The sequence below is a fragment of the Canis lupus genome, chromosome 1, assembly GCF_048164855.1.
Source record: "Canis lupus baileyi chromosome 1, mCanLup2.hap1, whole genome shotgun sequence".
Lineage (NCBI taxonomy): Eukaryota > Metazoa > Chordata > Mammalia > Carnivora > Canidae > Canis > Canis lupus.
The window spans coordinates 58,548,515-58,572,520 of record NC_132838.1 but is presented as its reverse complement, the minus strand read 5'-3'; the positions used below and the strand labels follow the sequence as shown (position 1 = coordinate 58,572,520).

Sequence of the window (24,006 nt, the reverse complement as noted above, 5' to 3'; positions counted from 1 at the left end):
CCTCTTTCTGACTGAGAAATCAGATAATTGTATATTCTTTAAGCTACAGCCTTTAAAATACAGAAAATGAACAAAGATCTGGTGGACAGTGGGGAATTTTCTCAAGAAAGCAAGTTTTAGGGGCCTATTCTGGAGTCGGTACCATTTGTCTCTATGTTGTACACCAGTTTTGTCAACATTTGCTCTAAGATGTTCAGCTCAACCGGCCCCCCCAACTCCCCCACCCCCCACCAAACAAAGCCCATGCGTGTATGGCTCATGGTGAGAACTCCATGCCAATAAGAAAAGCTTAAGTAACATTAATATAATTTATTTGAGAAGACATGGAGGTTTATTTGATACTTAAGTCATAAAAAAGGACACCAACGCACAACTTTCGGGCCTGAAAGGGTTAATCCTCAGCAAACTAAAAAGTAGCTCTCCAGAATGACTCACTTCTGTACCTTGCTGGGTTTCAAATCCTTAACTTTATCTTGATGCTAGGCTAATTGAAATTTGTACAATATTTCCTTTTCAAGACACTATTCTTGTGCATATCTTAGGTCTGTGGTAGCTGGTTTCAGCTCTGTGTCTCAATAGTCTGATAAGGCGGTATTTTAGTTAATATGTAGTGAAGTTCTCAAAGTACTCTGACAAACTTCCTGGTCTTGGACTCACCCTCAGAGTATTTGTCTATTAATTTCAGTTTTGTTTGCTTTTTAATTTTAAAATATGTATTTGCTTTCTAAGGGCTCTGCTTTCCCCCTCTGCAGCATCATCTGACTCTATTTTTCTGGTAATTCTTCATTATGTTTGTGTCACTGTTTGCTGCAGCAGAGATGGTCAAAACCCCAGTTTCCTGCAAAGCCGAACCAACCTCAAAGAAGTGAAGTGGTGGATGATCCGAAGTGCTGCAGTTTCAGATGGTGCGTGTGTCACACGTTTGCTGAAATGCAGTTTGCATTTTCTATGTTGTTTGCTTCCTGAGTGAAGCGCACTTCTAAGATCTAACCTTCAGACGGTGGGTGACTTTCCTTATGAGGGTAAAAGGAAACTCAATTATGAGATAGCTCTTATGTGAACCTTGCCAGCTATCTAGGACACAAAGGTCTCAAGTAAATGGTCTAAATATTATTTTAACAGGCAAAGATATTATAACATGTCAAAAAAAACCCCAAACTCCACTGGCCACTCTTTCAACTGAAACTTAAGAGAATTGATATAGTGGGATGGAGAAAATGAGAAGAACAGTCATCTAAAAATCGCCATTGGTGGAGTGATGAAGAACATTTGCTGGCTCATTCTGAAATCTGTCAATTTTGCGACTCTTGGCTGCATATGGATTTCTGTGATTCAGTGCACAGTTTTAAACAGCTGCCTAAAGTCATGTGTAACTAACCTGGTAAGTTTTGCTGGTCTAATATTTGTCTTTGTAAGACCTGGAACATGTAGACTTCAGCTTGTTAAAACTGAGTCCATTACTGTCTCTTTATGAGAAATCTTCTCATGAGAAGTGGTAGCAAGGCAAGAAAGATTTTTTTCCCCCAGAGTGAGTTTGGAATATTTTTAATTACAGAAGCTAGAGGAGGGCTATTTTATTTCCTTATCTGTTGATAGATTTTTTTTTTTCAGTGAAGGGACATAGGAATTGGGCTTCTGTGTGATGAATTTTGCATGCTTTAAAAATACCAATTTAAACTCATTTATTACAAAACCATTTGTGTCCATCTTGAAGCAAGAAATAGGTTTGGCCACAGGGCAATGCCTGCTAGTTGCAGACAGCAGTACTATTTACACCGTGGATGGATGGTTGTATGGGTCGGTAAATGCCCAAGGAAGCAAGTGCAGATATAGAACACACCTTATTTGAAAAGCAAGAATTTTTTTTAAGTTCCTTTACTTTTACCTGTGCACTTATAATTTTTTCGGTAATGCTTTTTTTGGGATATCCTTCTCATATAAATTGTTTTGTATCTTTCACTTATTGTGACTTAGTTGTGCTTAAAACAACCACTGAATCAGCTGTAAAAACCAAATACATTCTAGCCAGGGAAAGATGCATTCTTCTTATCTAAAGACAAAGGAAATAGCATGATAGCTTACATGTTACACCACTTCTAGTTCTACTTTTTAGAATAATAAAAGTACCAAATACACTACTCATTGTTAGGCTAAAGTATGGAGGTAGAAGTCTGTGGTAGATAAAAAAAAAAAAGATAATTATTTGTTACATTCTTCTGGCTTAATTTAAACTAGAGATTAAAGCACCACTTAAGCTTTCTATGGATAGTAGCACTTTTTTTTTTAAAAAGCTTGGTCTTTAATTTAATTAATTTATTCATTTAAAAAGATTTTATTTATTTGTTAGAGAGAGAGCATGGGGTGGGGGGGCAGAAACAGAGGGAAAAACAGACTCTTCGCAGAGCAGTGAGCCCAGTGCAGGGCCAGATCCCAGGACCCTGAGGTCGTGACCTGAGCTGAAGGCAGATGCTTCATTGACTGAGCCATCCAGGCACCCAGAAATTTAATATTTTATATAAATCACTGTTGCAGACCTCACTGGCATTAATGTGGAATTGTATGCGTGAGGACTTTATAGTTGTCATCCAAACTTAAAAATGGAACAATGAAAAAAAATTAAAAAATGGAACAATGAAACTATTAAATGTATTATTTATTGAAAAATTTAAAATTTTTTCCCCAATTATAATAAGAACATATATTCATTGTAAAATATTTATAAGATAGAGAAGTAGAGAAGAATAAAGGTAAAAGTATTTTTTCTTCAAATATGTATATATATATTACATACCGTTGTACACTCATCTTTTTCATGTAACATGACATTGTAAGTTTTTCCTATACCCCGAAGCTTTTATGGAAACAGGGTCTTCACTATATTTAGAATACTTCCATCCTATAAATGTACTACCAGCCTCGTGAATTTCCTCTTAACTATCAAAACTGATGTTGGTTGTTTCCATTACTGTGGTCTTCGTTTTGTTTTATTTTATTTTGTTTCATTTTTTTTAGTTAAGTTTAGTTTTGTCTTATCTTTGTGTGGGCTCCTGGGTTTCAGGCAGTAGGAGTAGAGCGTTTGTTCCCTTGTTGCACTGCCTTCCGCTCACCACCTACAGACACAGGCACAGTCGACGTGGTGGCCCCTGCCAGAGACACGGTCTGTCAATTTGCCTGGTGACTGTAATACTCGTTCTCCATCTGGGCCTCCCACACAGGTGAATGAACAGTGAACGTAGCCGTGGATCAAGGGAAAGGACATGTAAAGTGCTGGAGTTCAGGATACTGTTTGCATCTGTGTGTGTGTGTGTGTGTTCCACTCTTTTTAGCCTGGACATTTGCTGTGAAGGTCAGCTTTGATTTCACTCGGTTGTTCTTGATACTGAGGCATCTTTGCTTTTTAAAAAGAAACACAAAGAGTCTTATACAAAGGAATGTTAGGATTGCTGTTCAAATGTGCACAAATCATGGTTCTGTGCTTGAGCATGAGTAGTTCTACATCAATTGAGGGTATATATCAGTTTAATGTATTAACTGACTTGAAATTTTTTATTTATTTGTGCAGAGAACAAAAAGTAATGAATGTTCTTCAGAACACGAGTATTGTGGCATCCTTTAATGAAAAACAAAAGATTCATGGTCCAACAGTTTATGGAAATGCTTTTTGTCAGTTCTGTGTAGATTCATAGCCTATTAATGGCTTTACTTTTATTTTTTATTTATTTATTTATTTATTTTAATGGCTTTACTTTAAAAAAAAAAGATTTTATTTATTCATGAGAGACACACAGAGAGAGGCAGAGACACAGGCAGAGGGAGAAGCAGGCTCCATGCAGGGAGCCTGATGTGGGACTCGATCCCAGGACCCCGGGATCACGCTCTGTGCTGAAGGCAGACACTCAACCACTGAGCCACCCAGGTGTCCCAATGGCTTTTCTTTTTTTTTTTTTTTAATATTTTATTTATTTATTCACGAGAGACATAGAGAGAAAGGTAGAGACACAGGCAGAGGAAGAGGCAGGCTCCTCGAGTGGAGTGCCATGTGGGACTCAATCCCGGGACTCCAGGATCACACCCTGAGCCAAAGGCAGAAGCCCAACCACTGAGCCATCCAGGTGTCCCTCAATGGCTTTGTTTAATCATAATTTTCTGATCTTCTTTGGCAACAAAACCTTTTTTTTTTTTTTTGAGTGACGAGTCCCAACAACTGAGGAACTAGTGTTGAGAAATGCTCTGTTGGAAGTATCAATTCAGTTCAATGAAAGACTATTAAAAAGAAGAGTTCAAAAAAAAAAAAAAGAAACAAGAGTTCAGAAGTTTATCCTGTTAAAAAAGTATAAACATCAATAGCATTCTTGTGTATCAATACATCACTTTATAGCAAGACAATAGAATGAAGTCAGAATCCAAAAATGCCATAAAATGTCCAGAAACTAGCACAGTTTGTATTGGCGTAGGGATGTAAAAAACTAGAATACAGCCTGGGAGTTAAGCCATGCCACATAAAGGAGTGTGGAATATGATAAAGATGGCAATTCAAACCAAAGTGAGGCTGTTCATTTAGAATAAAAAAAAATAACACTTTCCTTCAGCAGGTGAATGGATAAGTAAACTGTGGCACATCCAGACAACAAGATATTATTCAGAGCTGAAAAGAAATCAGCTTTCAAGCCATAAGAAGACATGGAGTAAACCATAAAGTCTTATACTAAGTGAAAGAAGCCAACCTAAAAAGACTACATACTGGATGATTCCAATCATATGACATTTTAGAAGAGGCAAAACTAGGGAGACAATGAAAAGATCAGTGGTTGCCAGGAGTGGGTCTGGTTGTGGTGGGGAGATGAACTGGGAGAGCACAGAGGATTGTTAGAAACGGGGAAACTAGTCTGTATGATAATAGTGATGGATACATGTCCCTATACATGTGTCCAAACCCACAAAATATACAACTCCAAGAGTGAGCCCCAAGGTAAACTGAGGACTTTGGGTGATTATAATTGTGTATGTGCTGATTTACACTTAGTAAAAACTGAATTATTCTGGTGAGTGATGTGGATAATGAGGGAGGCTATGCATGGGTGGAAGCAGGAGGTATTTGGGAAATCTCTGTATCTTAATGTCAGTTACACTACAAATCTAAAATTACTCTAAGAAAATAAAGTCCTTCTTAAAGACTTTATTTAGGGATGCCTGGGTGGCTCAATGGTTGAGCATCTGCCTTTGGCTCAGGGTGTGATCCCAGAGTCCTGGGATCGAGTCCCACACCGGGCTCCCTGCAGGGAGCCTGCTTCTCCTCCCTCTTCCTATGTCTCTGCCTCTCTCTGTGTGTCTTCCATGAATAAATAAATAAAATCTTTTAAAAAATAAAAAAATAAAGGCTTTATTTATTTAGGAGAGAGAGTAAGCAAGCAGAGGGAAGGGCAGAAGGAGAGAGAGAAAAAGAAAGAAGCAGACTCCTCCGCTGAGCACAGAGCCCAATCTCATGACCCTGAGACCATGACCTGAGCCAAACCAAGAATTGGAGGCTTAACCAACTGATCCATCCAAACGCCCCCAAAATAAAGCCTTTAAAAAAATTTCGGCCAATTTTTAAAAACCAAATTCCTCATAAAACTACCAGATTCAAATAGACTCTGGGAGGTATTAAAAAATACTATGATTTAAAACCAACCAACCAACCAACCAAACAACAAAAACAAGACTTCACCCCATAGATATATTAGAATAAATTAGGGATGAATATTTCTACAATCTTGGAGTGGAAATGCCTTAAGAAAACTGCCTCATAAATACACAATCCCTAAAAGAAATTACTAATAATTTAACTACTTAGAAAGGATTTGACAATAAATAGAATACAAGAAAAACAAAGCCAAAAAAGGAAGAAGGACTACAAATGATGAACAGAATTTTACCAACCCTTATATATAAAAAAGTATTCAAAAGAAGTTTAGAACATGAAGACCTACTTCAAAACAAGAAATAGAAATGGCTAACATGCATGTAATAGATGTGCAACCTCATAGCAGCCACAGAGTTGCAGAATGATCAACTTTTCTTTCATCAAATTGGCAAAGATAAAAACATTTATAGCTGGCAAAGTTGGGATAAACCAGCACTATCATGTACAGTTGAGCATCAAGAAATGTATCTGAAAAGATGATTGCACAACTCACTGGAGATATGTCTAGAAAAAGCTATTTATAGCAAGTTTACACATAATATTGCTAATAGATTTCCAAGTGCCTGGCACTGTTCTATAGTAATCCATTACTTACTTGAACCCTCACAGGGCTAATGCACTCAATATTATCTTCCTTCTGTGCCAGGTGAGAATACTTAGCACAGGTAACTTTGAAAATATCACATCAGGAGCAAGTGTCACGTATGGGACCGAAATGCAGACCACTCTGTTCTGTTTCATTTATCAGGGTAGGAAGTAAAGGAATGAAATTAGTTCCAGCTGAGGGGAGGCAGGAAAGACAAGCTTGTGTCAAGATGTAGGTATGGGGTAAGAAGATTTAAGACCCAGGACTGGGATTGTGTGTTTTAAGCAGAACATTGGAGGAGATAGAGCTAAGGTAGACTGGTGAGGATCCTAAATGCAAAGTGAGGACTGTGAATTTGGTGCAGATTACGGGAGGCAGGTGCTTTGGTTAAGAAAAAGCACAGGCTCTTGAGGCAACTCTCAACCTCCTTTAAATTTTAACTCTTGGGCGATTTACTAAACTTCCCTGTGTCTCATGTGTATAATGGAATTAATACATATCTAACACATCTAGCTTTTGAGATGTTGAATGAGATTTAGTGTAAAACACCTTGCAGTGTGCCTGGAACATAGGAAATACTCACTGAATGGTAGCTATAATGATGATAAGGACAGGAGTTGTCAAAATCTGCTTCATAGAACCCCATTGACCTGACTCATGAGGCTACCATGCCCAAGACTGTTTGATGAGCTCTCCCTTCAGCCTGTTAAATTTAATCTTGAAGGCTGCCAGTGAAAAGACTCAGTACTGTTACAATGTGACTTTATGGTCACCAAGAAACATCTTCTGTTGGCCTACTGTTTATTTTTTTTTAATTTTTAATTTTAAATTTTTTTAATTTTTAATTTTTAATTTTTTTTAGGCCTACTGTTTAAAATGGAATGTAGAAACTACCCAGCAACCACTGTTTTGTTTTTATGAGCTAACGGATGTTTGAAGGGATCTAAAAAAATGTAATTGCAAATTCACTCTTGGACTTGATTGTGTATGATTGTGGTTCAATCATATAAAGGGGAATCAAAAGCTTCTTCTTGAACAAAATCACGGAAAAACAAAGCACTATTATGCCCATGGCTGCAAAATTAATCTAAAAGATACAATTCTTACTCTCTAAGTACTTAATATCTAAAAACAAAACATATTAAGCATGCTTCTCCTTTCTCTACAAATATAAGTGGTTAGGGAATGGAGGTTAGAGGAATCTTCATTGACACCAGTAAATGAGAGGGGAAAAGGCAACATTGGTTCTTTGGTTCCTGCATGATTACTTCTCAAGTAAACTCCCACAATGCCAGGTCACTGGATGAGGTTTCCAAGAGATAGGACTTCTGGAGCAGTCCTACATAACAGGCCACGTGGAATTCATGGATTTATTGCTTCCATATGTATTTATTGAACACCTCATCCCTCTGGACTGTTCTAGGTACTAAGGATAGAGTGCAGGGGATAATGAATGGTACTTACCTGGAAGGGGAGAGAAGGCTCAGTGAAACTTACTGACAAATAGATCTTCTCTTCCCTCTGAAAAGCGCAGGCTATTCAGAAGGGCCTCAAGAGATGCTTAAACCACGTGGCGGGGGGTGTCAGTGTGAGCCTGGGTGGCTAAGTCAGTTAAGTGTCTGGCTCTTGATTTCCACTCAGGTCATTATCTTATGGGTTGTGGGACTGAGCCCCATTGCCCCACTTCTGGCTCCCTGCTGGGCTGGGAGTTTGCTTTAAGATTCTACTCCACCCCCTGCTCACACGTGTGCACGCTCTCTCAATCAATCAATCAATCAATCAATTAATCAATCAATCTTAAACAACAACAACAGCAACAACAAAACACTTTCAGGGCCCCTTTGGATTTTCTCCTATCACCTGGAACACACGTTGCTTATAGTGCTGACTCAGTCAAGGACAGATGGCGTGCTCCTTGTTGGATCAATCGTCTCTTTTTTTTTTTTTCGTCTCTTTAATTCAATAGTTCAAATCCAGAAACTTTTCAGGGGAGGTTCTGAGCAGTACCAAGGAGAGGTGCTAGGAATATTCACTTAGTGCTCATAATTCTCAGTCAGTGAGGCCGGCTGACGATTAGATCCCATCCATGTAACACTATTCAGGCACATGTCTGATCATCATGGGCCTAGTATTGCCATTCTTTGTAAGCCTTTCTGTTTATCAAGGACTCTGCTCACATCACAACCAGGGAGAGGATGAACAATTTATAGATTTCGCTCCCTCTTGGTTCCTATTTCTTAGATTCTCTCCCAGCCCAGAAAGTTCTTAAAATTTGTGAAAACATGAGGAAAAACAAACCCCAGAAAAATCTGACATTTTACTATATGTAAAATTCTGAATTTGTATTTTTTTTTCACTCTTCTTAGTAAGACTGCTTAAAAAAATTCTGAACATAATTCTTCTTTAATCCACAAGTCTTTTGACTTGATGACTTGACTAAAGGCACAGACTTATTTAATATCGTGTGAGAATCTGTCCATTGTCCTTAACCACTCCTGACAGCCAAGGCCCCCTTCCTGCCTTGATCATTTCTGCAGAGTTCTCAGGCTTTCCATCTTATAATTTGCACTAGCATTTTACCAGATTTCATGACTGATTCAATGGCTTTAAAGCATTGTACTTTATGGTTAGAAAACATGGAGGAGGCACCACTATTCCACGAAGCTTTTTTTTTTTTTTTTCAAAAAGGTGTGGTAGTTGTACTGAACATATTTATGATCTCCTTCTTCACTTCAGGGCTGGCAGCTTGACATTGGCACACCATTTAATCTGAGTGAACCGGTGAGTAATCACTTCCATTGTCAGGAAGTTTATAGTGTTTGCATTGATAAAAATGGGACAATGGTCAGGTTTTATTACAATAAGAATAGTTCCTAAGTAAAGTCTCATTTGTTTGTCCTTACTAGAGGAAGTTCAATTGGAAATAGTGAGAAGTCTGAGTTCCAGAATATTCAAAAACGAACTCAGGCACAGTGTGTCGAAGAGGAAAGAACACAAGACTAATCCAACTTCGTGATTTTGATTCTACATTGTTGTGTGGCTTTGGGCAAATTAGTTAATATCTCTGAGACTTAGTTTTATTACGTGTTATCCGAGAGGGTTGGATTAGATGGTCTCCAGTGTTTCTTCCAACAATTACATTTATGGTTTTATTACTTTTCTGCACCTGTATTCGTTTATTCAACAAGTGTTTAGTGACTCAAAATATATAAACATGAGCAGACTCCCCAAACTGTTGACCTATTAAGGTTTCGATAGGCTGCCTTCCGGTTGAGTCTCCAGTTTTCGGTTTTGTTTGTTGTGTAAGGCCATGGCAAGGACTCACGATATGCTCAATGTCAGGCTGTCTAGGATTTTATCTGCTGCCTGCCACCCAGTAGACAGTGTGCTCTCTGAAGGTTGGGTGCTCTCCGGGTTCTAGCCCTGCCCACTCCACCTCCACTCAGCAACCCAGCTGCCCTGCAATGAATCACACCAAGCCCTGCTCTGCCTGCCAATATGAGAGCTCTGCTTAGAATTCCAAAGGCCCTGATCCTTTTGAGGCCACAGAATCCTGGGTAGATACTTCTTTCTTTCTTTTTTTTAAAAAATATTTTATTTGTTTATTCATGAGAGACACAGACAGGGAGAGAGAGAGAGAGGCAGAGACACAGGCAGAGGGAGAAGCAGGCTCCATGCAGGGAGCCTGATGTGGGACTCGATCCCAGGACCCCAGGATCATGCCCTGGGCTGAAGGCAGGCACTAAACCGCTGAGCCACCCAGGGATTCCCTAGATACTTATTTCTAAAATACTTTCTGTTACTACATTGCGCTATCAAGTGACAAAAGTCACACTTTTTTAGTTACCTTTGTTTCTTCTTATTCTTGCAGTGTATCCAAGGATGTCATTTTTGGAACTCTGTAGATCAGGAAAATTGTGCTTTAAAGTGTGTAAGTATTAGTTATGTTTCTGTTTTGATACTAATACTGCCTTCAAGAGAAAAGTTACCTAAGAGGATTCCCTTTTGAATTTCCATTGGCTTTCAGTTCGTTTGCTTGACTCTAAAGGAAAAGTATGATGGCCCGAGTGATACAGAATAGTGGGGGAAATGGAGATAAACGCTCTTAATGCAACTGGGGACCAAGGCAGGTGAATGCAAACCGTGGAACCCCGGGATGGATGCTCAATTGCTCCAAACCAGAAAGGCCTTTTGGTAAAATGTCAGGCATTTGTCAAATTTCCTAGTCTTCTCAAATTTTAAAGTACAATTATCTAAGGATCTTGTTAAGATGCAGATTCTGATTGTGTCGACCTGGGCCAGGACGTGAGATTCTGTACCGGTAACAAGCTCCCAGGTGATGCGATGCTTGTAGTCTCCTGGTTACACTTTGGGTAGCGAGGCCCTAGATCATGTTCGAAGTTTCTCTGCAGAGAACATGGCAGCAATCAAATGCAGAGGTCACAAAGCCCTACATTTATTCCATTCTAGGTAGAAAATACATCCCCAAGTACTTTACTTTTTATCTTTAATTTATCCCAGCTTTGCCACTTAGTGTGAAACTGGTTAATGTACTTCACTTTCCTTGTCCATAAATTAGGATCGTGATAGAACCTCCCTTCCAAGGATAATGCTCCATACACTGTAATTACTCTGGTCCAGTGAATACAAATTTTATTAAAAGTGGGTTCCTTTGTTCGGGTTGTTCAGGTCTGAGGTTAAATCATGGTAATTTGGGGTAATCCTAATTCTGTTTTCTATTGAAACTATATCATTGAGATTTAAATAAGGATATTAACTTCTCCCTACAAATGGTGCTCACGGCTTTCCTTGTGTGGTCTGTCCCCAGGTCTCTATCACAGGCCTAGGGCTGCTCTCACGCTTGTGACTATGTGCCCATAGTATGGAAGTTACCAAACAGTGGAGCGGGCGCTCTCTGGATTTGGGAACTATTACACATTCTAAAAATATTTTACCTTTCTTTGGTACCACTTTTTACCAATTTCAGTTGAAATCATCATTTAGTCTGGGCCTGTGCTTGCTGTCTTTTGCTCTGACGTGTAAGCACATCAGAGTGGGTCTCTCTCCTTCTGTTCACGCTGTGTCTACTTCATGGAACACCACAAGGGGCATATAGCAGGTGCTCAGATAGCACTTGCTGAGTGAATGACTGGGAAGTACCACGTGTTGCTGGCAGCAGTCTGGGCGGTAGAGTGGGCACCGGAGCAGACAGTCTGGGCAGAGGAACCTACTGGCCTTTGCTAGCTAGAGCTATTGGTGGTTTTCATTTCCAGTTCTGTCTCCAGTGGGCATCTGCCAACACCTCTTCATTCTCTAACCTGAGAATTACTAAGGATTACCTGGATTACTAAGAGGTAATCTGTGGTAGGTAATCTAACTCCACCATTTTTCCAGTGATACATAAAAAAAAAATATATATATATATATATATATATTTTTTTTTTTTTTAGAGAGTGACGAGCAGGGAGGGGCAAAGGGAGGAGGAGAGAGAGGGAATATTTAAGCAGGTTCCAGCTCAGTGCAGAGCCTGAATTGAGGCTCCATCTTACAACCCTGAGATCATGACCTGAGCTGAAATCAAGAGTCTGTCACTTAACTGTAAGCATATGTTCATACAGTGGCCTGCCTGGATCAAAGGCCCAGCTCTGGGCTCCTTGATTTTGATTGCTTTTATTGGCTGTTTGTCAATGGTGGGGCAAGAAATTTATTTAAACGAAATATATAGGAACAGTGTCATTAAAATTATTTACAACCTTAAGGATTTTAAGTGATTTCACTTTTCTTTTTCTCTATGCAGAACGACACTTATGACACTGTTTGTGAGGTGAGTTGGCAATCACAAAAAGGATGTCATCAAACCCCAATGTCTTTATCTCTTATATTTAAAAAGCTATTAAAATAAGAATTAGGAAGCCTGACTAATTCTCAGTGCTTAAAAATATTCCTTGTGGGAGTGCTATTAATCTGGGTATGAAAACGACTGTAAGATTCCATTTTTTTTAAGATTCCATTTTTGACACAAATACTTGCTGTTTTATATACCAGTGTGCATATATATGTGTGTATGTATACACACCTATTCACATATATACATATTTGCTGCTCTAATCTGATTGGACAGGTTCTAATTCTGGGAGCCTGGTGGTAGGGGAAGGGTGGTGGGGAGGAGAAAGGAGGGGACCCATCTAGAAGATTTCATCTTCTTCCCTATAAATCACAGTGGTCCACCATTAAATATGGTATATTAAAAAAGAACACTGTAGTTGCAATTTTCTTCCTTATTCAACAAAGTGCTTTGACAATATTTTAAAGTGCTGCTTTTAAAATATATGATTTTTAATTTTTTTCTCCTGCTATGATAATAAGTATCTTCATGCTGACTCTGGTGGCTCAGGTCTCTTTTCTCAACTCCTTCCTCCCATGGGGATCCCCCCCCACCTCCCGACTGGATTTTCTCCTCCTTTTCAGAAAGACTTCAGGGATTTTGATCTTTTCCTACTTGATCTTCTTCAATTGTTCTGGATTCTATGGCACTCAGAATTAGTTTTAGGCCAACCATCGATGTTTATGAAGAAAATACAGTATTTCTCAGTGTAAAACCTAGGTTGTATTCTATTTAAGTGTCCTTGAAACCAAAGGACTACCTTATTCTGCCTGGGAAAGGAGCATAAACATCAGCCATTAGTAAAATAGAAAAATTACTTTTTACTAGAGAATAAAAAATAAACAACAAAAAATGTTACATTGAAACATTTTCTCAATAGTCTCTTCCTACTCTGTACCTGAGGAATGTTTCCTGGGGAGTAGATGGAGAGGGGTCAAGGTTGGCTAAGAAGAGGTAAAACAGGGGGGGAGAATTCACTCCCTATGTAAAAAAAAAAAAAAACAATTATGTCTTTCCTGATTGGGATTAAAAAAAACAAAAACTGCCTGCAAATATTTTTATGTGATTAAAGTAACATTACCACCCTCCTCCCAAAACCGTCCCTGGGAAGATTGTATTAAGAAAGTCAGACAGTTCAAGCCTCTCAAACACTGAAGCAGCCCAAGACTGGATCTTTTCTTTTCTTTTCTTCTTTTCTTTTCTTTTCTTTTCTTTTCTTTTCTTTTCTTTTCTTTTCTTTTCTTTTTTTCTTTTCTTTTCTTTTCTTTTCTTTTCTTTTCTTTTCTTTTCTTTTCTTTTTTCTTCTTTTCTTTTCTTTTTTTCTTTTTTCTTTTCTTTCTTTCTTTCTTTCTTTCTTTCTTTCTTTCTTTCTTCTTTCTTTTTCTCTTTCTTTCCTTCTTTCTTCTTTCTCTTTCTTTCTTTCTTTTTTCTTTCTTCCTTTTTTTCTTTTCTTCTTTCTTCTTTCTTTCTTCTTCTTTCTTTCTTTCTTTCTTTCTTTCTTTCTTTCTTTCTTTCTTTCTTTCTTTCTTTTTCTTAAAATATTTTATTTATTTATTCATGAGAGACACACAGAGAGAGGCAGAGACACAGCCAGAGGGAGAAGCAGGTTCGCTGCAGGGAGCCCGATGTGGGACTTGATCCCAGGACCCCAGGATCACGACCTAAGCCAAAGCCAGAAGCTCCACCACTGAGCCACCCAGGTGCCCCCCAAGATTGGATTTCTAATGTGGTAGCTCCCTGGTGATCAGTACGCTGCCCCATCGTCTGTGTTTATATGATGTACATCTTTTCTCTCAGTGTTATAACTTACATAGTTTTTCTGTTCTTTTCTTTGCATACTTTGCTGTTTTACACTTTAAATGAAATAGAACTGAACAGCAATACATGCTCTCTAGATAGGTTGAGACTTATATGGGCACACAGAGGTTTTAACTCAGCTACTCACACCTGCAGGAGATCAAACTTCAACCATTAATGCTTCATTCAACTTAGAAGCTGGGAATTTCTGCACATGTTTCTTAGAGGAAATAGTATTGGAAGAGTTAGCTTAGCAAGCCATAACTTGGCAAATGATGTTGGCCAGCGAAATGGCTTATTTCTGATAATTAAAAACACAAATTAGATCACATTGCTCCTAAAAATCTTTTTATGGCTTCAAGTTGCCTTATGAGAAAAAAATTGTGAACTACCTATGGCAGGTTCTCCTGCCTCACCTTGCACCCCTCCCCCTGTTCCCTCTCCTGCCACACCTGCCTTTCCCTCTGCTGAGTATGGGAGACACATTTCTGCCTCCCAGCTTTTGTCCTTAAGACCCTTGCGAGCCCGGATTCTTGCAATCACTCAGGTCCTTGCTCCAGGGTCTTCTCTGCATGGTTCTTCCTGAGTATCCTAATGAGACGAAATCTCCTTCCTGCCTAGTCATGCCTTATGCCTTTAAACTTGTTTTATTTTTTTTCATAGCACTTTTCATAATCTAAGTGTATTTTATTTAAAAAAATTTTTTTTACTTGGTTATTGAATGTCCTCTTCCTAGAGAATATAGATTCCATGAAGGTGGGGGGACGTGTCTGCTCTGCTCATGGCCAGTTCCTTAAAGCCTAAACCAGTGCTTGGCACATACACACACACACACACACACACACACACACACACACAATATGTACTCGATAAACATTTTTTTGAATGAATGAATGAATGAATGGTGGGAAGGGAAGGGAAGGGAAGGGAAGGGAAGGGAAGTCACAATTCATATGGAGAGGCTGTACTGGGGGCATCCCAGGAAGGCGGTGGGTAGGTCCCCTTTGTGTTATAGGAGTAAGAAAAGCCATTGCCAGCACAAGCACATGTGCCAGTCTGATAAATACAGGAGTGGAGCCAGGGGGATGGTGAGAAAGGTGGTTTTACTACTATGGGAGAAATAAGTATGGACCAAAACAGGGACAGCAGACTGATGGAGGCCTTGGGAAGCACAAGCGTAGCTCCTGTAGTTGGAATGGTATTTCAGTAGCTTGGAATACACTGTATAAATGCCTCATCCTGGGGCTTTGGGCTCAGATTCCATGAATTCCTTGAATCCCACTACTTTTAGATTCTCTCTAGGCCATTTGAGCACTAGCTAATGTCATCATTCTAAGTGCAATGTTAGATGAGAGAGAGAGAGAGAGAGAGAGAGGAAGGAATCTAATTTAAGTGTTGCCCCCACTTGATATAACATTTAAACTCCTTAGAATATAAACTTCCAGTTTGAACATTGACAAGTTCTGGGGATCTAATGTACAGTGTGATGATTATAGCTAGTAATATTGCATTCTATACCTGAATGTTGCCAAGAAGGTACATCTTAAATATCCTCATCACAAAAAAGAAATGGTAAAGTATAGGATAGGATGGAGATGTTAGTTAATGCTATAGTGGTAGTCATTTTGCAATACATAAACGTGTCAAATCAACATGTTGTATACCTTAAATAATCTATATGTCAATTATATCTCAATAAAGCTGAAAAAGATACAAGCTTCACAATGTAACCAAGCATTTAAACTCCTAGATAGATCAGAATTTTATTATATATTTTCTTCTGAAATAATCCAGGGAAAATAAACCCAACCCACAATTTACTGGATATTCAGGACTAGCAATATTTCCAAATAAACACCATTCTATTTCCTTTCTTCTTCCTTGGTTTTACTTCTTGGAAAAAAAATCCATGTTACACAATAATTTTGTCGCCACTTGGTATGTTTATTCTCTGCAGTTAACATGTTGAATGTATTTTACTGAAACCTGCAAAAAGGATGTGAAAAGTATACTAAATCCTTAAGATAAATAATCTGGAACTAGACTGAGATATTTAAATTAATCCTTAACTAAGCAAACCTGAGCTTATCAGTCTGCACTTCCCTTGAGTGAACAGGTCAAACAATGTACAGCTGGTATTTGCAAATTACCTGGGATGTTTAGGGCAAATGTATTGTGTCATGGTTTTACTATCACCATGAGAAACAATAGCATGTTGTCCTAGGTATCATATCTGCAAATTATGTTATAGTCCTACAATTTGTGCTTTTTCTCCAAAAGCTTTTTTTCTCTTTTCTTTTTATCTCCTCTCCTCTTCTTCCTTCCTTCCTCCCTCCCTCCCTCCCTCTCTCTCTCTCCCTTTCTTTCTTTCTTTCTTTCTTTCTTTCTTTCTTTCTTTCTTTCTTTCTTTCTTTCTTTCTTCTTTCTTTCTTTCTCTTTCTTTCTTTCTTTCTCTCTTTCTTTTCCTTTCTTTCTTTCTTTCTTTCTTTCTTTCTTTCTTTCTTTCTTTCTTTCTTTCTTTCTTTCTTTCTTTCTCTCTCTCTCTCTCTCTCTCTCTTCCTTCCTTCCTTCCTTCCTTCCTTCCTTCCTTCCTTCCTTCCTTCCTTCTTTCGAGTGAATGAATGAATGAATCCTAATACAACTGTTAAGAGTTGCAGGCAATTTGTATCACGGTCACGAAAATGTTTACCTCTTTTCAGTTAATGAAGTAAAATGTTAATTACTTTTTGTAGACCTTAAAATGTAATATTAGTACTAAGATATTCATTAAAATGTTCAAGTTACTATAAAATGGACTAATCCATTTTTAATTTCTGAAGGAAAGCACGGATGTATAAAATAAATAGGCATCATTTTAGGCTACAGTTTTAGGTTATTAACTCACTAAACCTTTGACCAAGGTGGCAAACAGATCACTGTATTGTTGAGCTCAGTGCTTTTTCACACTCTGGGGTGTCACTCATTAGAGGGTCATGAAATCAATTTAACAAATAAAGAGTCACAATAAACAAAAGGGAAGAACAGACTAGAAGAGAACATGTATGGTTGCATCACAGGTATGGGATTTCTTGATGGGACCAACTTGTTCTAAAACTCAATTGTAATGATGATTGCACAATTCTGTGAATATGCCAAAACCCACTGAACTGTGTACTTTAAATGGGTGAATTTTATGGCAAATGGAATATATCCCCCTAAAACTTAAAAAAGGAGAAAAAAGTAAGTACTATTCAAGATTTTTTTCCCCAACATGTGTGTGTCCTGTGTTGTTTGGTTAAATGTGTTTTGGAATTTGGAGACATGGTCAAAAAGGTTTGAAAGGTTGTGTTCAACTGGAAACCTAAAGTATTGCAGTTGAAATCATTGATATGCAGGTATAGTTATATACCAGGCATTTGAATTTCACACAAGGTAGTTGAAATGTATCAGCAAAAGCAGGACCAAGGCTGGACTGACGTGGCTGCTCTCTGACTTCCAGCGAGAATCGTGTGAGGTGGGCTGCAGCAGTGCCGAAGGTGCTTTTGAAGCAGAAGTGCTAGGTAAGCAGACCTATGCAATGGTCATTGAAAATACTCCAAGCCACTCTAGGGACCCGTGCTTATGTAAGGAGATTGGGCCATCTCTCTAACTATCTGGACTCTCACATGTATAAAAAATATATACATATGTTGGAAAAATTCAATAATTTCAGATGTGGAAGCCATTGTGATGGAAACTCAGCAAGACTCTTCTTTCAGAGCAAAATAGAGGAGACACAGTATCTGACTGACGTTTAGAATTTGACGTTTTGCCCTCAGTTCAGTAAGTGAAATCACTTATATCTTAGGGAAAGAGACAGGTATGGATCCTACACAGACTTGGTATCAGGAAATGCCACTATTTTAATGAACCAAAAGCACAGGAGAATTTTATTTAGTGTGCATTTAATTATTCATCTACTAGCTGGTCAATAGAGTACCTACTATAGGCATGACTCCCTATAAGGCTCTGGGAAATTTACTGAATGTATAGAAGCTATGCCTCTTGCTTTTAGATTTTGAGTAAGTAGGGTACTTAGGTGTATGTCTCCAACTCCCTCTGATATCAGAGCAGGTTGGGTGTGCCCAAGTGGCTTTGTCCTACCATGTTAATTCTCTAGTGGTTTCTGAAGAACCAGCTCTTTGATAAGTCACGGTCTGGATGTTAGTAGCTTTCTTTTCCAGAATTTCCAGGGTCTTCCTCCTACTGGGAGATAGATAGCTCCTTCCAGACTCAGAAATGATCGATTCTTCCATTAGTTGTAGTCTTTTATTTCAATGGCTTGCTCCTTGCTCTCAGTGGCTGATGGAAATTGGGAGGATCTTGCTTTATAAATGTCCTGATTTGCTTCTGGTTCTTTAGACAGAAACTTGTCGATATTTCTGTGGAGAGATAGTGATACATTCTTCTCCTACTGTGAAGTGGGAGTTAGCTATGGATAAGATTTATATTCTATGCTTTCCAAACTGTGCACTGAGGTGCCCCAGTGCATTGCATCTACCTCATGGTGTGTTTTGAACATTTAAGGGAGACCTAGGATAGTTGACATCTTCTGGACATCATTGGAGCTACTAGTTGGAGGTAGTTCATGGTATAAACAATGAAATGCACTACATTCCTTTCTATAGCATATCTTTGCAATGCTGAGTTTTTTGGCAATTGCTGTGATAAAAAGCAAGTACCGTAAGAAACTCAGGGTGGAACAGGAAATGGGAACGGTGGTGCCCAATCCGATTACAATATTGGAGAAATTGTGCTGTTTCCAATAGGCACACAGATCCCATTCATGTACAGTTGTTTTTATTTAAGGATTAAGTGCCTTTATTGTCTTTCAATTTTTGTGTGCTATTTCTTTCAAACATATGCTGAGTTGAAAGGACACACATACTCAAGTTATAATACTTAATAAATGGGCTGTTAGGTAATTCTTTTCGTCTAAGGAATTGTGAAAAGAATTCCTGAGAAACTAAGGATGCCAGAACTGGGAAAGCTTGGGAAACTTTGATTTACATTCTTTTCTTACGTTCCAAAGTTACATTATCAGCTTAATTATATAGTCTGTTAAAATACAAGTGTAATCAATGCTTTATTTAAAATTTCTCATTGGCTATGAATCAATATCTATATACTAATAACAAATGAGATGTACCACGTCTAAAAAAAGGCAGTTTTGTTTATAGACCACACCTTTAGTTTGTTATAATGAATCTTTTTGTGTATAGACCTAAGATCGTTTTTGGCTGTAACACATCTAGTACCTGGTCCATTTATCTGTGAGTCTGCTATATTATTCTGTCTTAGATATCATCCATGTCTCTTTTCCACATGGCAAAAATGGTAATAGTTAATAATATATTAAAATAAAAAGAACTATTATTTATTAGGCATTTATGAGTCAAGCACTGTTAAAAATAATTTATAGGTATTAGCTCTTTTTGAGCTCTGAGGTATAACTACTATTATTATCCCCATTTTACAGATGGGAAAAACGAGGCACAAAAGTGTATACATTTGCTTGGGACCACGTAGAAATTGAGGAACTTGGGGCACCTGGATGGCTCAGTGGTTGAGTGTCTGCTTTTGGTTCAGAGCATGATTCTGGGTCCTGGGATCGAGTCCTGCATCAGGCTCCCTGCAGGCTCTCTGCCTCTCTCTCTATGTTTCTCATGAATAAATACACAAAATCATAAAAAAAGGGGATGAACTTGAAGATGAACTAGAAAGGGAGTAACTTGATTTTAACCCAGCTGTCTGATTCCAGAGCCTTTTCTTGCCCATTCAGCTGTGTACTGAAAGTAGTATACAGCTCAGTTCAGCTTCTCTTTCTTGTTTTGTTGATCCTTGTCCTGATATTTTCAAACAAACCTACTTGACTTCTAATTTTCTGTACACATTGCCTTGGCTTTGAAACATATGTCTCCAGTTGGCTGTGAAGTTTACATTTACTTGTACTTACTCATAGAACTCTGGTCGCTTCTGCCCCGTTCTCAACTTACCTTCTTTCTGATTCTTTGGATCCTCTTCCTCACTCCACTGACAACTCCACACTGGACATCTCTTTAAAATGTCAACCTTAAAAATAAAATAGCCAGTTATCTTACCAATAAAATGAGTTAATTTGGGAATAGCAAAGGAATTGCAATTCGGGACAAGCAAACTATGGCAAACTGGCAAACCATAGGCAAGTCTGGAGAACAAAGGGAAGGTCAGGTTTTAGAAAGGAAAGGAGGAAATTGGGGAGGGATGTTTTGAGCAAAAGTTCACTGGAGAAGAACAAGAGTTTTCACTGGCTGTGCGCGTGGCTAGTGCATTGTTGTTGGAGCACAGAGGGATCTTCCTTCTTTTTCTTAAAAAAAAAAAAAGATAAAATTCCTATCTGAAAAATGTCCTCCTTGGCAAAACTATTCTTCACCTCCTTTGTGCTGGTTATGCAGGCTGCAATAAGTGGTGTATGTATGAGAGCTCCCCCTTCTGGTCTTCCTGACTCCATTTTAAATGAGGTGTCCTTTATTTTTTGACAAAGGTTTCCCACTGAATATTCCAATCCTCGTTCTTATCTCAAACCATAAAACCGGGGTGGGGTGGGAAATGGAACTGTGCTTTGCTTGTATAACAGCTAAAAATTAACCATAAATAGAATAATCAGCAGAGAAGGGTTGTGCTCTCTGTGGGCTAGCACCTCACATGACAATGGCTTTCTTTTTTTTATTTTAATTTTTTTAAATTGCTATTTATTTATGATAGAGAGAGAGAGAGAGAGAGAGAGGCAGAGACACAGGCAGAGGGAGAAGCAGGCTCCATGCACCGGGAGCCCGATGTGGGATTCGATCCCGGGTCTCCAGGATCGCGCCCTGGGCCAAAGGCAGGCGCCAAACCACAGCGCCACCCAGGGATCCCGGCTTTCTTTTTTCTGGGTCACAAAGCATTCTGGTAATAAGGAGTTTAATTAGTCCAGATTCAGTATCTATAGTTATCAGAATGGTATCAACTTTTAAGCAGGAAGAGTGAGATCATGGATGTTTGTATTTAGCCATTTTAAGCTTCTTACAAAAAAGTATGTTTTCTCAAGTAGAGTAGTGATTGTTATTTTATGAAAGAAAGCTAATCCTCTAAGATCAGGAACAAGGCAAGGATGCTTGCTTTTGTCATGTCTATTCAGCATAGTACAGGAAGTTCTAACCAGAGCAAGAAGCAGGAAAAAGAAATAAGCCATCCGAATTGGAAAGGAAGAAGGAAGATTATCCTTGTTTGCAGGTAATATGATCTTATATGTAAAAAATGCTAACGATAGCACAAAAAACTGTTAGAACTAATAAATTCAGCAAAGTAGCAGTGTACAAAGTCAACATATGAAAATCAGTGCATTTCTGTTTGCCGATAATGAGCAATCTGTAAAGGTAATTGGGAAAGTAATTCCACTTACAATAGAATCAATAAGCATAAAATGCCTAGGAACTAACTTAACCAAGGAGGTGAAAAACTTGTAAAATAAAATACTATAAAACATTTCTGAAACAAAGAAAACATAGATATCCCATATTCATGGATTGAAAGATAATGTAGTTAAAATGTCAATGCTAACCCACCGCAACCTACAGATTTAATATAATCCCTATCAAAATCCCACTATCTTTTGCAGAAATAGAAAGACCCATTCTTGGGACCCCTGGGTGGCTCTGGTTGAGCATCTGCCTTTGACTCAGGGTGTGATCCTGGGGTCCCGGGATCCAGACACGCATTGGACTCCTCATGGGGAGCCTGCTTATCCCTCTGCCTATGTCTCTGCCTCTCTTTCGATGTCTCTCATGAATAAATAAATAAAATCTTAAAAAAAGACCCATTCTAAAATTCATATAGAATTTCAAGAGACAACGAACCCTAAAAAGAAGAACAAAGCTAAATGACCCACTCTCCCTGATTTCAAACTTATTACAGTAATAAGCTACTGTAATCAAAACAGTGTGATACCAGCAAAAAGACAGACATACAGAAAAATGAACTAGAAAAAAAAGAGTCCAGAAATAAATCCTATTTAGATGGTCAAATGATTTTTGACAAGGGTGCCAAGACTCTTTAATGGGGAAAAGAGAATCTTTTCAAGAAATGATGCTGGAAAAATTGGATGTCTACATGCAAAAGAATGAAGTTGGACCCTTACATAATTTCATATGAAAAAATGGATTCATGACCTAAATGTAAGATCTAAAACTATAAAAATCTTAGAAGAAAAAATAGAGCAAAAGCTTTATAACATTGGATTTGGCAATGACTTCTTGAATATGACACCAAAGGCACAGGCAATGAAAGAAAAAATAGACAAATCGGACTTTGTGAAAATTAAAAAAAAATATGTGCATCATCAGATACTATCAACAGGGGAAAAAGGCAACAATAGAATGGGTGAAAATATTTGCAGATCATATATCTGCTAAGATAAATGACATCCAGAATATATAGGGACTCCTAAAATTGAACAACTCAACAAACCAAACAATCCAATTCAAAAATGGCAAAGGACGTGAATAGATGTTTCTCCAAAGAATATATACGAATGGTCAATAAATGCTATTCAACATCACTAACTGATTAGGGAAATGCAAATGCGAAGTACAACTAAATACCACCTCACGCTCATTAGAATTGCTACTCTTAAAAAACCCAGCAAAATAAAAGTGTTGATGAGGATGTGAAGCAGTTGGAACTCTTGTGCACTGTTGGTGGGAATGTAAAATGATTATAGCCTCTGTGGTAAACAGCATGATGGGTCCTTAAAAAAATTAAAGGCAGAATTACCATATAATCCAGCAATGTGAATATATACTCAATAAAGTGAGGTCTTGAAGTGATATTTATACACCAATGTTAGACACTTCTTGTTCAATTCACAATAGTTAACACATGAAAGCCATCCAAGTAGTCCATTGACAGATGAATGGCTAAGCAAAACTTAATATATACATACAATGGAATGCTATTCAGCCTTAAAAAGGAAGAAAATTGACACGTGCTACAACATGGATGAACCTTGAGGACATTAAGTTAAGTGAAATCAGCCAGTCACAAAAGACAAATCCTGTTTGATGCCACTTAGGTGATGTATTAGAGACAGAAAGTAGAGACAGTAAATTTGCAGAGACAGAAAGTAGAATGGTCAAAAAAAAAAAAAAAAAAAAAAAAGAAAAAAGAAAAAGAAAAAAGAAAGTAGAATGGTGTTTGCCAGGGGTTGGGGGAGCCAGAATGGGGAGTTAATGTGTAATGGGTAGAGTTTCAGTTTTGCAAGATGAGAAGAGTTCTGGAGATGAATGGTGGTTATGGTTGCACAACAAGATAAATGTACTTAAGTATCACTGAACACACTTAAAAATGGTTAAGATGGTAAATTTTATGTTATGTATATTTTACCATAATAAAAAATTGGGGGAATTATAAAGCAAGCTGAAGCATTATATCAGTCACAATTTTGGAAGATAGAAAAAGTAAAATAAAATAACTTCATTCCAGTGGAAGCTACCATTCGAAATTCTAGCCCCTTGTACAGGGCCTGGAAGTAGCACCAATACATGCGTGATGCCAGTTGCAATGTTGACGTAGGAAAGACGTTAGGGTTTGAAGCTGACAGCCAAGAAAGAATTTTTGAGACATCTTTGGTGCAAAAAGGTGGTTTTATTAAAGCACAGGGACAGGACCTGTTGGCAGAAAGAACTGCACTGGGATTGTGAGCAGTGGTGCTTTCAAGTGGGGAGGGGGCTAGGGAGAGCTCAAGTCTCTCAGGAATTTTGGAAGCAAGGTTTCCAGGACCTTGAGGGGGCTAGCTATTGTTGGGAAAAGTCATTTATTACTGTCTAATAAAACCTGAGTCATGAGACCCTCCAGATGTTTATCAGTGGGTCATATGCTTCGGGGATGAATTGCCAACCCATATCTTGGGGAGTAGAGATAAAGGAAGTTTCCAAAGGAATTTTTATATGTTAAAGAAGACCTACAGGGTCCTGGGGGTCAGGCTAAGATTGCCTTTTGCCCTTAGCAAAGTGTCAGCAT

General features: G+C 38.3%; 1 protein-coding gene across 5 annotated transcripts in view; it reads left to right on the top strand.

The window, feature by feature from the left end:
* Window positions 1–605: 605 nt before the first annotated feature.
* ROS1 (ROS proto-oncogene 1, receptor tyrosine kinase) overlaps window positions 606–24,006 on the top strand; it is a 122,561-nt gene continuing 99,160 nt past the window's right edge. For 3 of the 5 annotated variants that reach the window (XR_012033624.1, XM_072831608.1, XM_072831601.1), the window contains exons 1-6: window positions 615–905; window positions 1,123–1,381; window positions 9,006–9,050; window positions 10,141–10,200; window positions 12,067–12,093; window positions 17,429–17,489. Coding sequence is in view for 4 of the 5 variants with exons in the window: in XM_072831608.1 (XP_072687709.1) it covers window positions 1,259–1,381; window positions 9,006–9,050; window positions 10,141–10,200; window positions 12,067–12,093; window positions 17,429–17,489 (316 nt within the window). In the remaining variant the exon portion in view is untranslated. Of the gene's footprint in view, window positions 1,001–1,122; window positions 1,382–9,005; window positions 9,051–10,140; window positions 10,201–12,066; window positions 12,094–17,428; window positions 17,490–24,006 lie in introns of all 5 variants that reach the window. The other 2 variants (XM_072831612.1, XM_072831602.1) reach the window with 2 other exon arrangements.